General features: G+C 52.5%; 1 protein-coding gene across 3 annotated transcripts in view; it reads left to right on the top strand.

Moving 5' to 3' along the window:
• The first annotated feature begins 24 nt into the window (after positions 1 to 24).
• EVPL (envoplakin) overlaps positions 25 to 13,131 on the top strand; it is a 36,313-nt gene continuing 23,206 nt past the window's right edge. Inside the window, exons 1-3 of one of the 3 annotated variants that reach the window (XM_072880872.1) lie at positions 25 to 204; positions 810 to 978; positions 10,715 to 10,857. In XM_072880872.1, coding sequence (XP_072736973.1) covers positions 964 to 978; positions 10,715 to 10,857 — 158 coding nt within the window. In that variant the 5' untranslated portion in view covers positions 25 to 204; positions 810 to 963. Of the gene's footprint in view, positions 205 to 809; positions 979 to 2,282; positions 2,343 to 10,714; positions 10,858 to 13,131 lie in introns of those variants that run through there. The other 2 variants (XM_072880873.1, XM_072880874.1) reach the window with 2 other exon arrangements.

The following is a 13,131-nucleotide window of genomic DNA, read 5'->3' as shown; positions in this document are numbered from 1 at the left end:
GTGAAAACAGAAGAACTGTTTAAAGTGATTGGATTGTTGCTGTCGTGGGAATTTTCCATGCAAGGTGCATGTCAAATGAATGGGGGGATTTAACAATTCCCATTATTTTAATATGAATGTTTGCTTCTTTGTTCCAAGTTGATCTGATTTGTGAGTTCTCAAAGTACAAAGCAGCTTTCAAGAGGACTCTGTGCTCAGAAAGAGGTAAGAGAAGGAGGAGGAACTTCTTGTTTGTGTTTAATTTTTGCAACATGGAAACAAAATGGGAATTTCTGGTATTCTAGCTAATTCCATTTGTCTCTGGATGCCAGGGGGATTTTACAAGAGAAAGGGAAAGTGTAGAGCTGAAAGAAAGGTGGAAGACTATTTATTCATCAGATGACAATTTCTAGAAAACATGGTCTTGAATGGCAGATTTATCTTCCCCATAAAGCCTGTTTCCTTTTAGACAAGGAAAGGTCATGCAGTAACCGGCGCAGGCATCAGCTGGTTGATCTGCTTCATGGTACCTCTTTCTGTGTACGTAAATCTGAGCTTCTCTCTCCTTTTCAGTTTTTTATATCAAATCACTTTGAGAACTGTTCTCCTGTTTGGTTTGCAAACCAAAGTCCTTTCTGCTTTCCTGCCACAAATCTCTGTGGTGCCTGGATTGATTCCAGTGAAACTTGTAGCCGCTTTCTAATTGGCTACTGTTACAGAAAGCTAAGAGCAATTGGCCTCTTATGTCAAACATCTTTTGACAGATAACTAATTAGTTGAATGCAGATAAGAAATCTGAAAACAATAAAGTTTTATTCCTGACCTCTGAGGCGTGAAGTTTGAGCATTGAGAACACCAAGCACTCTTGGCCTCCAAAGCATTCAGAGGATCAAGGTCACACCATCACCTGGGGCTACTTAACCCCTGGAGAATGGCCACTTAGTTCTGGAGGAGGATCTTCTGCCTGAAGGCTCAGATAATGACATGCACCACTCAGAGGTAACTTGGCTTATTTGTTTTGATGTAATGTTAATGGAAAGTGAGTAGAGTGGGGTTTGTAAGCAGTGTTGTGACTTAAATCATGTGGAAGGCACTGATGAGGCACTAGGAAAAAAATCTAAAAATGGAAAAAAAAAGTACTGTTATTCAAGTCACCTGTATGATGAAAACCAGACTCGCAAAGTTTATTGAGGCTTTTAGCCCTGCAGTGGAGCTTGGAATGGCAAAGGTGAGGCTTAGACAGCAGCAATTCTAAGGGAACGGCGCAGGCAGGTGAAGTGCCTGATGCGATGTACAGAGCACACCGATTCCCCTGGAACTGCCAAGTGTGTGCCTGCAACAGCTGGAGTAAGATGCAGAGCACTCGTTTATGGTGCTTGGAAACCTGCTTCCTTATTGCTCTGTTCTTTCATGAGGCTGCACTGTTTGCTTTAAAGTGTTTGCTCTCTTTCCATGAATTAATTGGCAAGTATGCCACATGATTGCCCTCAAACAGGAAGCTCCAGCAGAATGGTCAAGATTATTGCTTTTAATCACCTTTTCCTATGGAGTATCTTTGGGTTTAGCGCTGGAATTTTAATTACAGGCTGAGCTAGCCATGCCTGGTACCATTGCATCACTTAAAATAGAAATGAGATGTACATCATGGCCCTTGGCCCCACCATCAGTGATACCTGTGTGTCTTGGGCGATGTTCACTTCTGGTCATGTGCTCCGAGGGCTCTAGTGACAACGGATAGGTCTTGAGGGACTAATGAGACATAGGAGAAATTATTAGCATGAGACAAACCGGGCAGTTTAAAGAGAAATGAGAGGTGACACTTGGGATAGTAATAGTCTGGCCTGGGAGCTCCTAAATAACAGTCTCTGCCTCTTTTAAAACAAGGAATTGGGGGTATTTTAAACTGAAGGTACTGTGTTACTAGAGAAAATCATTGCTGTCTAATCCAAGCTGCATCCCAGGTGAGCACTGGCAGTGAGCTCTCTGGGGCCTTTGTGGCTGTTATCTGGATGAGCTGGTTGCAGGTTCGGCTGGCAGCCTGTATCGCTGTCTGCACCTGGCAGTGAAGGGCTGCAGTCCCTGGAATTTAGGTGTGGGAAGTCCTTGTCCAGCTACCTTGGCAGTGAGTAGAACTAGTTCTTGGGAGAAGATGCATCCGCTGAGAGATGTCTGTGCTCCCGCATAGCTCTTGTCAACTGCCCCATTAGAGCTACAGCACAAATACCCCACAGTGTTCAGCTCAGGATGTAAATTGGGAGTTTGCTCACTTAAAGGAGTGATTTGATGTGATCTTGATTGTATACGGCTGCTCCACTTTTTCTTCAGGACGTGATTGCTATTTTCAAGCATAAGAACAGCTGGAGGTAGGTTTGCCAAAGAAGAGCCCTTTCTGATCCGGGTGGGAGGAATGCATGGTGGCTGCCCCCAGTGTATACGAGGAAGCTCCAGGAGGAAGGATAAATAGAATAGAATAGAATAGAAAGCAGAACATGATCCTGAAGGCCACTTGGCAGAGCTGGGCCAGCAGCAGCCCGTGTGCTCTGAGCTTTCCCGGGGCTGAGGCAGGAGCAGCAGCAGCTCTTGGTGGCTGCTTTGCCTTCTCCCTCCCCTGCTCTGAACTGGGGAAGTGTTGGGCAGCGCTGCGGGCTGCAGCTGCCGGTCCAGCCCGGCGCAGAAACCCGGGTCACTGCTTGAGTCCCTCTTCTTCCCGGGAGCTGCCCCGGCCATACCTTTGGCCCTGGCAGCTGGAGGGCTTGGTGTGGAGCCACTCCGTGCTCCGGGAGCTGATCATGCAGCGGTTTGGAGGGACACACGTACAGCAAAGGTTCATGCTGGGCTCTCGCTTCTCGGGCTCACTCAAACCGTGCCGAGGGTGAACAGGTTTGTGAAACGCAGCCGCTCCCTGACCCTCGCCCTTTGGGTGAGGTCTCCTTGGACTGAGTGTGCTGCTTTGTGTCTGAGGAGGAGAGGCTCGGTCCCTTGCTATCCTGCAACAAAGTCACCCGAACTGCCGGTCGGGTAACTGCTGCTGTTGCTGCAAAAATCCCATCTCTTCTGGAAGTGGATCACAGTGGGATTCGGGTGGGGACAGAGCCCGGGGGGGTCCTTGCTGCAGAGCCTCCAGCCGGAATACCTGGAGTGTCCTCACTCTTCGTTTTTGTTTGCATTGAGGATTTACTTTTTGCACCAGGGAGTGAATGCTTAGTGCCTCGCTCTGTGCTGAGCGCCAGATTACAATGTTTGGGTTAGAGCTAAGCCCAAGTGCAAATTCCTGCGTGCAAGAGTCGGCGTGGGAGGGAGGCGGCTGTGTCCGTCCCCCCACGCGTGTCCCCAGCCCTTATCTGGGCTGCTGCGAGTAACGTGGGGTGAAAACCTTCCCACCTCTGCCCTAAAAAGCAGTAATGTCTCAGATGGGGGAGGTTTAAAACCACTTTCAAAGGGTGTAGTCTGCATGTCTGTTGTGCGCACGTGGCCTTGGGCGCAGCTTTCATGTGCTCCAGAGCCACTGAATTAACATTCGGACCCAGGTACTAGTGTGTACTTAGCATTTCTAGGCACTGCCATACTATGATCTTTGGCAAACTCCTCCACTGCTGGGCACCCGTAGTGTTGGGGTTATTAAAGTTAAAATTCTTGCTCTGGAAATAGTCTTCTTGCCCCTCCCCTGCTGAGCTGAGGGACGGTGGTGTCCGTGCACAGACACGGCAGCTTGCCCGAGGCTCACACGCTGTGCATGAGGATTAGTGACTCCCATCCCCAGCCTGTGGTCAGTCCAGGGAGCGATGCCGTGGCTCTGGTGCCCGAATGACTAAAGAGCAGCATCAAAGCCTCTGAATTACCTTCAGTGCTTGCCTTTTTCCACAGAAGTGGGAGAACGTCTAATTTTCTCAGAGCATCAAATTAAGTCGGGGAAGGCGAAGTCTGGCTGTGCAGAATTAGTTGTGGCAGACAAATTCATCCCACTCCGGTCCCTGCCTGTGACACAGAAGCACTTGCCACTGAATCAGGCAATAGCAACTCAAAAATGGAGCTCTGCAGGAGATTCACATCCGATGTGGAAAACACTCAGGGCTTCTGAGCTGGCAGGCTGTGGTTGGGGTGTGTGAGCCACCCCAGCTCCGTGATGCTCCGGGATGCTGCACCCTCTGCCCCCGAAGATGGGGTGGGCTCCACTGCTGCCCTCCCGCTTGGGAGGTGGTTTGCAGGGGCTGTCACCGCTCTCTGCCTCCTGCACCCTGCTTTGGTTGCCCAAGAGGGATTTACCTCCTCTCCCCACTAGCCCTGTGCTGCAGGCAGAGCCCTTCGATGGGCTTGGTTTGGTTTGGAGGGAGTCTGAAAGCATGGTCCTAGCTGGTGTGTGCGAGGGTGTGTGCCCTTCAGGCCTTGCCAAATGGGATGCTCCAGCCTGGACCCCTCTCTTCTGAATGCCTTCTCCTTCAGTCAGTCCTCTGTATCGCGGCCAGGAGTTTTTCTCCCAGGCAGGTACACCTTTGAGCTGTTTCAGGTATACGTGTTTCAGCTGGCCACCACCTACAATACAACATCCTGCAGGTATTTTTGCACATTACAGGGCCTTTGCATTGCACTTTAGTGTGGAGGCACAGAGGAGAACAAACCTGTCCTTGCATTTAACTTTCCATCATCCCGACATGGGCCGACTGCCTTGTGCTTTAGCCCAGCATTTGCAGGGGATGGTCCCTTCTCCAGGGTGCTGCCGTTTGAGCAAAGCAGGTTTTTTGTGAGACATGAAAGAAACCTACCCCAAAAGCTCTGATCTCCCACCCTGATTTCATGGGGTGCTTCTCCAGCTGTGCTCTGTGTGTGAAGGTTGCCTTTCCAGGCAGGTGTTTAATTACCATTCATTGCCTAGTTAATGATCTAAGACACATCTTGTTCAGATCCAATCACTGTGTTTGGGAGCAGCTCCCTTCAGCAGTGTCACTGGATAATAAAGCCAAATTTGCAGGCTGCATCCTGTAAGTTATAAACGAGTTTTCCAGGCAAAGTGTCTTGAGAATCTGCCATTAGTGCATTTATTTAGTGCTATTTCAGCCTTGCTAATCCTCTGGGAAGAGGAAAATTAGGCTAACACATTAGCTGCTGTAGGGAATTGCTGTGATGTCCTACTCATTAGCTCTAAGGCTTAAACTCAGAAGAAGCTGCAGGATGCTGTAATGAGCACGGAGAGGTGATGGGGTGGGAAGTGGGCAGGTCCCTTTGATGTCTGAAGGGTCTAGGGATGAGTAGTCCATAAAAGCCTTGGGACTGAGCTGTTAACGAGATGGCATGGTGCGAACATCTTCTGTATTTAGAGAGATGGAAAAGAGCTGGACTGGGACTTGCCATTCATGCTGCCGCACTGGATTCAGCCTCCTCTGGTCTTCTGGGGAAAGGTCCTTGGAGCTGAGCTGGCTCTGAAGCCAAAGCCCGCTTTCCTCTGCTGACGCTGGCAGGGTGCTGAGCCCAGCCCTGTCCCAGGAATCTTTTTAATGGGTCTTAATCAGACCTGCATGGAGAAGTGTGGGGGCCTTTGGACTTCCCCTCCGCTTATCAATTGGTAAAGATAAAGCAAAGCAAAATGAGGTTTGTGGACTGAGTAATTTTAGACCTAAGAAAATCAGGTGTCCTATTTTCCCAGTGGGGCAGCAATGTTTTAAAATAGGCAGGCTATTCTGGCTCTGAAGAAAGCTTGTATTTTGGCTTGTATGAAAGCTGCTCCACAAAGAGGAAAAAGGGCTGGGGAAAAAATGATATGAAAAGGTGCTGTCCCTGGCGTCTACGAGGAAAAAGGAGGCTGACTTGTGCATGGTGGGGACATGCTCTGATACCTCCCAAGCTGGTGAGCATCCAGGGGCCTGTGGCTCCTGACTCCCATGGCTGCTCTTCATGCTTTGCTTGTCATGCTCTGCTGTTCTCCATCGCTTTGGAGACTCTTAGGAGGGTTTCCCTCTCAGTGAGGACAGCCAAAGTCTTACAGCTTCTGTCTCCAGCTGCAAAGACCATATATCCTTTGCAACAAGTCTTGGTCTGGGCTGCCTGTAGCTGCTGGTCCTGTTGCCAAATAAGCAGCATCTCCACGTAGCAAAGCACCCGTCACTGCTACAGAGGGCTCCTGCCTCTGTGCAGCCTTGTGCACCTCTCAAACTATTAGAAATAAAAATCAGATGCTGAGTGCAGGCAGGAGCAGCTGTGACTTACCTCTGCTTTTTCATGGGAGTGAAGATGAGAGGTGAGATGAGAGAGCAGGAAACCTTTCTCTAGCCGCTGGGCACTGCCGGTCTGATCACACGGCTGTGAAACTCTTCCTCACTTTGTCCTTGGAGACATGGTGGTGAGTGCTGCTGGACAGGGCTGTTGATGAGATGGGCCCTTGGTTTTACTTGGTGGAAATATGGGTGATCATTAGCAGCTGCTTTACAGGGGTGAGTAGATGCATTAACTGCTCTTCCATAGGTGGTGGTTTATGAACAAATCAAGGCTGTTTCCAGGTATGTTGAAGACTAAACCCCGACCACCCTCCTGCATCTGTGCTCACTGATGGTTCCTGCTTTTCTCCTCCCGCTTCCCAACTGCTCAGTTTGTTGCAAAGGTCGTTTCATTGCTCCCCTGTAGGCACCCACCACTTCTACAGGGTCATTTAAGACCTTAATGGTGGAGTTATCCCCTGGTGTCTGGCGAGGAGCAGCTCTTGGTGGTGTGACACAGGAAGCTTGTGCAGTGTAAGGGCTCTGCTTGTTGCTTTGATTTCAGCACGTTGCTTCCCAGGAGAATGATTTCAAGAATTAAGAAGTTCAAAAGCAAAGAGGTGAAGTGGGAAGAAAACTCATCCAGAGGATTGATGTGCAGAGGGTGGTGAGGAGAGGCACACAGGAGGCAAGTATGTTGTCATCCGGAAGGGCAAATGGTCTTAACAGGTAGTAGTAAATCATTTATGGGTCATATTAAGCCGTCATCTCCTCTGTAAAAATTTAACAGAGAGGCCTGCCTGATAACAAAGGTACGCCATCCTCTAAACTCCTCCTCTGCCAATTCTTGTGAAAGATTAGTCCAGGATTGTTCCTGAAATCTTTCTTCCCTGAAATGTTATCTGCTCACCAAGGTCCTCTATGCAGCTGTGCCTGCTATCTGTCCCTGCAGGCGACCTACTCATCTGTGTGAGCAGCAGGAAGCAGCTGGTTATGTGACTGCTCTGTAAAACCAGGTGTCTGCATCCTGGCACAGCTCCAGGCTACTGGCACGAATCCCCAGATCCTGCTCTGGAAAGCGAACAAAATGATTATGATGTGACTTCCCATACCATCTCCTGCTGTGCCTGGAGCTCTGCCAGAGCAGCCCCAGGTCTGTACCCGCAGGAGATAGGTCTCAGCCCCCAAAGTGAGCTGTAGCCTAGCTGGGGACCTGCCTGGGCAAGACGCAACCTCCTCTTGGATTGGCTTTGCCTGTAGATCAATGGCAGCGTTTCAAGGCTGGTTCACCTGGAATGCAAGGAAGCCTGAACCCGTCTCCCTGTGGATGATCTCACCTGGGCAAGGCAGCTTTTGCAGTGCAGAGCGATCCCGTTGGAAATATAGCTGCGGTGGGATGGGGGGCTGCCTTCCCGGGATGGGGGGTGGCTGGGAGGTGGGGGGCCCTTGGTAGTGCCATTTCGGATGGCCGTCTTGGAGACCTGTGCTTAGGCTTCCGGCCACAGAGGAGCAAGTACGTGGTGGGGCAGTCCTGCCCAGGGCTTTGGGCTCAGTTCCAAGTGCCAGGCACAGCTGTGTGGGTGGCTGTGGTGGAGAACTGGCTGAACTGGTCTCCTTGCCTGTTGCTTCTTGCAGGGCCTGGGTTAACCATTGTACTCTGCCCTGGCATGGCTGGGTCTGGTCTGAACAAAACCCGCTGCGGATTTGGAAGTGACCTGGGCTGAAGCAAGCAGTGCCTGTCACAACTGCTCCCCCGAGGATTCTTGCAGCAATGTCCCCGTCACCTGTGCGGGTCGTGGTGGTCCTTGCGGTGTGGGGGAGGCTGGGCTGGCAGCAAGCAGAGCATCCCTCCCCTCGCAGCAGGCTTTGGGCTGCAGCAGAAACTTGTTCTGGGCTGGACGTGGTGGCAGGGGTGCTGGACTGGCACGACCTGTCACCCCGGAGCCGTCCTTGGCTCTACCTACAGCTTTCCCCTGCCACTCTTGTTTCCTGAGGCTGGGATGGTGACAAACCCTTTGGGGTGTCCCGGAGGGCTGGGAGAGCCCTGCTCCCCTTGCAAGTGAGCAGGCAGCAAAGAGGGCCCTCGCATGGGCTCTGTGCAGGAGAGCAGGCTGGCTCTGCCTCTTCTCCTCCCACCACGTCTGCCTGAGCGAGGAAGAGGCAGGTCCCTTTGCTGTGGTGAGGCAGGCTGGATGCTTGGCATTGCTCCTGGACCAGGGCTCAAAACCAGGTGGGATCTGGCCTGGCTCTCTAGCTTGTGTCTCGCACAGTCTGTGAGCAGAGAGGTGCTCCTCTGCCAAGCACGCTGCCTCTTCTCGCATCAGCCCTGAGATTAGCCCTGTGTTTATCTGTCCCGTCTGCATACGGCACGGAGGTTGCTGCTGCCTGCCAGAGCGTGTGTCTGTGTGTGCACGGGGCTGAGATCAAAGAGTGCTAGCTTTTAAAATGCTCTGTCTTTCCAAGGGATCCTTGCCAGGTGGGGACTTGGCTGGGGGAAGGAACATACCTCTGTCTTGTTAAACAGAGGAGAGGAAGGTGCTGTTTTAAACCTTTGCAGGTGAGAAGCTCCAGCCCTTGGCTCCAGGCGGTGGGTGATGGATGGCTTGGGAAGCAGGTTGTCTGGGGCGGGGGGGGTGTTGGTATGTGCCTGGTTTGCTTTTTGTGTTAATTCTTAGAACTTCCTCCACGTGCGAGCACGCTGTCTTCCAGGGGATTACAGGCAGTCGATCTTGTTCAATTTAGTTTCCTCTGAATTCACAGGGGATTGATCCCCTCCTGGCTTGTGCAAACAGCCCCGCAGAGAAGGGGTTGTCCCGTGCGGCCATGGGCTCCTGCGTGCTCCTGTTTTGCGTGGGTACAAACTGAGGTCTGCTTGGCCTTAAATGCTCTCAACTCTTGTCCCTGGCAAGGCTTCAGCTTACTTCAAGCATTTGAATGCAAATGCAGAAGGGTCTGGTCCTGTGGGCTACAGGTGATGTGCTGCACTGGTTCTTCCTCCCTGGGGCCCTCCAGGAGCTCCGGTCAGAGCGCACCATTGCTGTTGTTGGTCAGCTGGATGTTAATGGCAAAGGGGTGATCTTTCGGCAACCGCTTTCATCCTGTCTGTAGACCTCCACACAGCAAAGACAGGCCCTGAAACAGGTCTCCATTAACTCCAGCCCCCTTGGAGGAGGGGTCACCCCTCCTCCGAAGGTCCACACCAGCTGCCTCCCAGTGCTTTGAGTGGGGGGGACCTCCTGTCTTCATGTTTCTGAGATCCTGGTGTGAGAAGCAGGGCCCAAGCTATGATACCGCCATGAAAAAGTAGGGCTTTGCAACTTGTAGAAGGCAAAACCACAGCAGAAAGCAAGTCCCTTGCAAAAGAGCCTTGTCCCATGCGTGTCTTTCCCTCTCCTGAGACAAGCTTGACTTGTTTTGTGCCAATTTAAAGAGGACAGAGAGGTCACCCACAAAGTGTTGGCATCACGGGCAGCTGGTGCTTATGTGGGGGCTGTGGTCCTCATCCATTCCTGTCCCCTTCCTCCTCCATCCTCTGCCCTCCGTCCCTGGTCCTGCACTGGGTAAGGATCCCACATTGCTGTGGGATCCATGCCGGATCCATGCCTGAAACACAGGGTTCCTGGTTGGTGGGGAACTTTGAACTTTGCTTTATCTGAAACCAACAAGATGTAGACAGCAGCAGACCCTTGCTGTGGCTTAGGAGAGCCGTGGGGCTGGGCAGCCCCACCATGCAGCACAGCCTGGATGGGCATCCCCAGGAGCCACGGAGATGCCAGGGTGTTGTTGGGCTGTACTGGGAACCAGTTGGGACTCTGAACCTTTGCTCCACAGGAGAAAGAGCTGCCCAGAGGCAAAGCCTGCTCTAAGGTCTTGCGTAGACAGGGTGCCTAGGCAGAGCCTCAGACCCAGGTCTTTGGGGCTTTGGTACCCGAGTTTGTCCCAGAGCCTGAATCCTGCTTGTTCAGGCTGCTGCGATGCTGCGCTGGAGCTGCTGACTTTCATTCTGCCATGAGCCCTCGGTGTTTTGCTGGGAGCCGGGGCCACCTTGTGCTGAGCCTGGGCTAAAAGTTTACTGAACTGCAAAATAACATCATGTTCTGTGAATTAGTGGTTTCCAAACTGCTGCTGCTGCCTTGGAAAACTTTTGGTTGGCTTCGTCCATAGGCCTTCCGCTACTTCTCTAGCGTTTTAAACAGCTAATGCACAAAGATGCTTTAAAATGTATTTCAGTAGTCACAGTGCACTCCCTCGAAGTCGCACTTGCAGACTTTTTCTCCCTGCAAAGGCCACGCTCTCTGCCTCTCTGCTGGGAAACTGCTGTACGGTTGTGGCTGTGTGTGCCAAAACACTCTCCAAGCCAGGGTGAGGTCTCCCGTTCTCCCTCCGGGGCTCTGCTCTTTCCACCCCAAACTGGTTTTTCGAGTCATTTTTTCATATGTGCCTCCATCTCTGCTGCTGCTTACCTGCGTTTGGGGAGGAGCCTCCCAGAAACTGCTCTTTAGCGCGCTGCCGTCCTTCCCTCGCTGAGTCTTGTCATTCCATCCCGACAGACCAGAGCAGAGAGCCAGCGTGCACGACGACTTTGCAGACTCCAGGAGACCAGCTGGGACCTCGCCAACATGTTCAAGGGGGTGGGCAAAGGCTCCCCGAGCAGAAGTTCCCCCAACAGAGGTTCCCCTGTCAAGCCTAGCAAGTAAGTGCAACTCTTCTCCTCTCTCTAAGCCGTCCTGTGGACCCTGGGGGAAGATGAGGGAAGAGTGCTCGATGTCTCCTAAGCCACCCTAAGAACCATCCCTCTTTATGGAGCAGCCAGAAAGTTGGGGCTCGCTGGGAGCTGATGCCAAAACGTGCTGCCCCAGGTGTTGTCCTTGTCTTTGGTGGGCTTTGCACTCCAGCCCAGAAGTATCTGTGCAGCCCCTGGGACGTGCAGTGCCTGAAGATGTGCTTAGAGCTGTGTTAATTGAGCAGGGAGGTGCAAAGCCCCTTTTGCGCAGGTATGAGTAGGGAGAATAAATGCAGCCTCTTTGCTTGGGTGGAGCAAGATCTGCTTGATAGTTAAGCAGATACCAGCCTGGATTTGAGATCCCAGGACTTGCTGGTTGTGTGAGGTTGGTGTTATGCTGCTCTGGGACCTGGGATCCCTGGAGAAGGATGCTCAGTTTGGTGCTGCTCAGGTGGTGAAGATGGGCGAGGAGTGGGTTTGCCGGTGACTGCTCTAATCCATCCTGGTGACAGGCTGGGTCTCTGCAGGTCAAATAGGCTGAAGTTGCCTCTTTCAGGCCTGTCTGAGGCAGCACCAAAAGGATCTGACAGCTATGTCCTCCTCTGAAGAGATTCTCTAAGCTCTGGGAAGTGAGATGTGTGATGGGACCAGGATGCTTCCTTAGGAGCAGGGTGTCCTCTGGGAGGGGGTGCTCCTGCAGAGAGTGTGCTGATCCCTCCCGTCAGCTGCAGTTGCTAACTCAGGGTTATTTTCCACCTTCCCTCAGCAATTTTGCATTTTATAGTGTTAGTGGACTGATTCTGTGGGAATTCCTGTCCCCAGCCAGGGTTAGAGGCTGAGGAAATCAGCAAGGGGTTTGTTTTGAAGAGGAGGGGACCTGCAGGAAGAAGGGGGTGCTGGCCCCATCACTTGGGGCCACCAAAGGCAGACGCCTGGGTGGACACAGCACAGCGCTGGCAGCCAGCTCCACCGTTTATGTTCGCAAACAGCCATGGAGGAAGGTGATGGCCCAGTGCCGCCGGGCAGGGCGGCGGTACCTTGGAAGAAGGGGCCTCCCACAAAGGCTGAGGCTTCCACGTGTGGATGTTGGGAGCTGGCCCCCTGCCCCACCGTAGGAAGCTTCTGCCTCAGTGGAGCTGAGCACTCACAAACTCATCACAAAGACAGATTTGGGGCTTCTCTGAACACCAAGCCTTTGTCGAGGCCTGACTGCAGTGAAACACCTCCCCAGAAGCTCGGGAGCTGTGTCAGCCTCTGTTCTTAGCCTTGCTAATGTAATCTATCCACCTCCCCAGCTGGATTCCAAACCTGGGCTGGGGATTTCTCATGAGGCTTCCTGGGACAGCTTGCTGCAGCTCCCGTGGCACTGCAGGAGGGTTTGGGCCAGGTTCTCCCCGACCATGAGCCTCTCGGGATAACTGGAGCCGCATCTGGGCGAGACCTCACACCTCTTCCCTGTGCAGGATAGAGGCTGGAGCCAGAAGTGCGGCAATTACCCAGCTAGTTGTGCTTGTTTTAGGAGGCACCAACCATCAGACAAAGGCTAATTTGTTTGGCCGTGGCCCGGGGCTTGGTCAGTGCCCATATTAGCTGAGAAAATGAAGGTGAATGAGTTGTCTTAGGAGCAATGCCAGCACATGCTCTGCAGATGGCCCCAAGAAAATGTTGGTGGCCCATAGCTGCTCTTGGTGACCGCAAGGCCAGAACATCAGCAGCAGTTGAGGTTCCCTGCCTCTGGAGGTTCATGATTAGCGGGTGCCACTGCTGGCACGGACCCCTAGAGAGATACCTCGTCATGGTCCTTGGGACCATGGTGTTGAGCATCCCACCTCGCAGGGCCCTTTGCTGTCTCCACTTGGTGGATGCACCCCAGGGAGGCAGTAGCAAGGGCAGGTTTGTCCCTGAGGAGCATCCTCGCTGTGCCCTGCTCAGAAGGTGCCTGCTGAGAAGGTGGAATTGAATCAGATCTGGCTGGACTGGCTGCCTGGGTGCGATCTTGACAAAGGCTGTGGGTGGTTTTGGAGGTGGATGGCAAGTCATCTCCTGGTTTAATCATCTCCTGGGATTGCTGCTTCTGCCACTGCCTCTCTCTCTGCTTCTCCCCGATCAGTCTAGAGCAATGTGGTCCCTGGGGAGACAGGCACAGGCTCAGGGGGCTAACCCAGCACTGGCAGGGGGTTGTTGGTGGTCTGCTGTGAATGGCTCAGGCTGGCAGATCAGAGCGTGCGAGGACTTCTGCGTGTC

The sequence above is a fragment of the Ciconia boyciana genome, chromosome 16 (genome assembly GCF_034638445.1).
Source record: "Ciconia boyciana chromosome 16, ASM3463844v1, whole genome shotgun sequence".
NCBI lineage: Eukaryota > Metazoa > Chordata > Aves > Ciconiiformes > Ciconiidae > Ciconia > Ciconia boyciana.
This window is presented reverse-complemented; position numbering and strand designations above follow the sequence as displayed.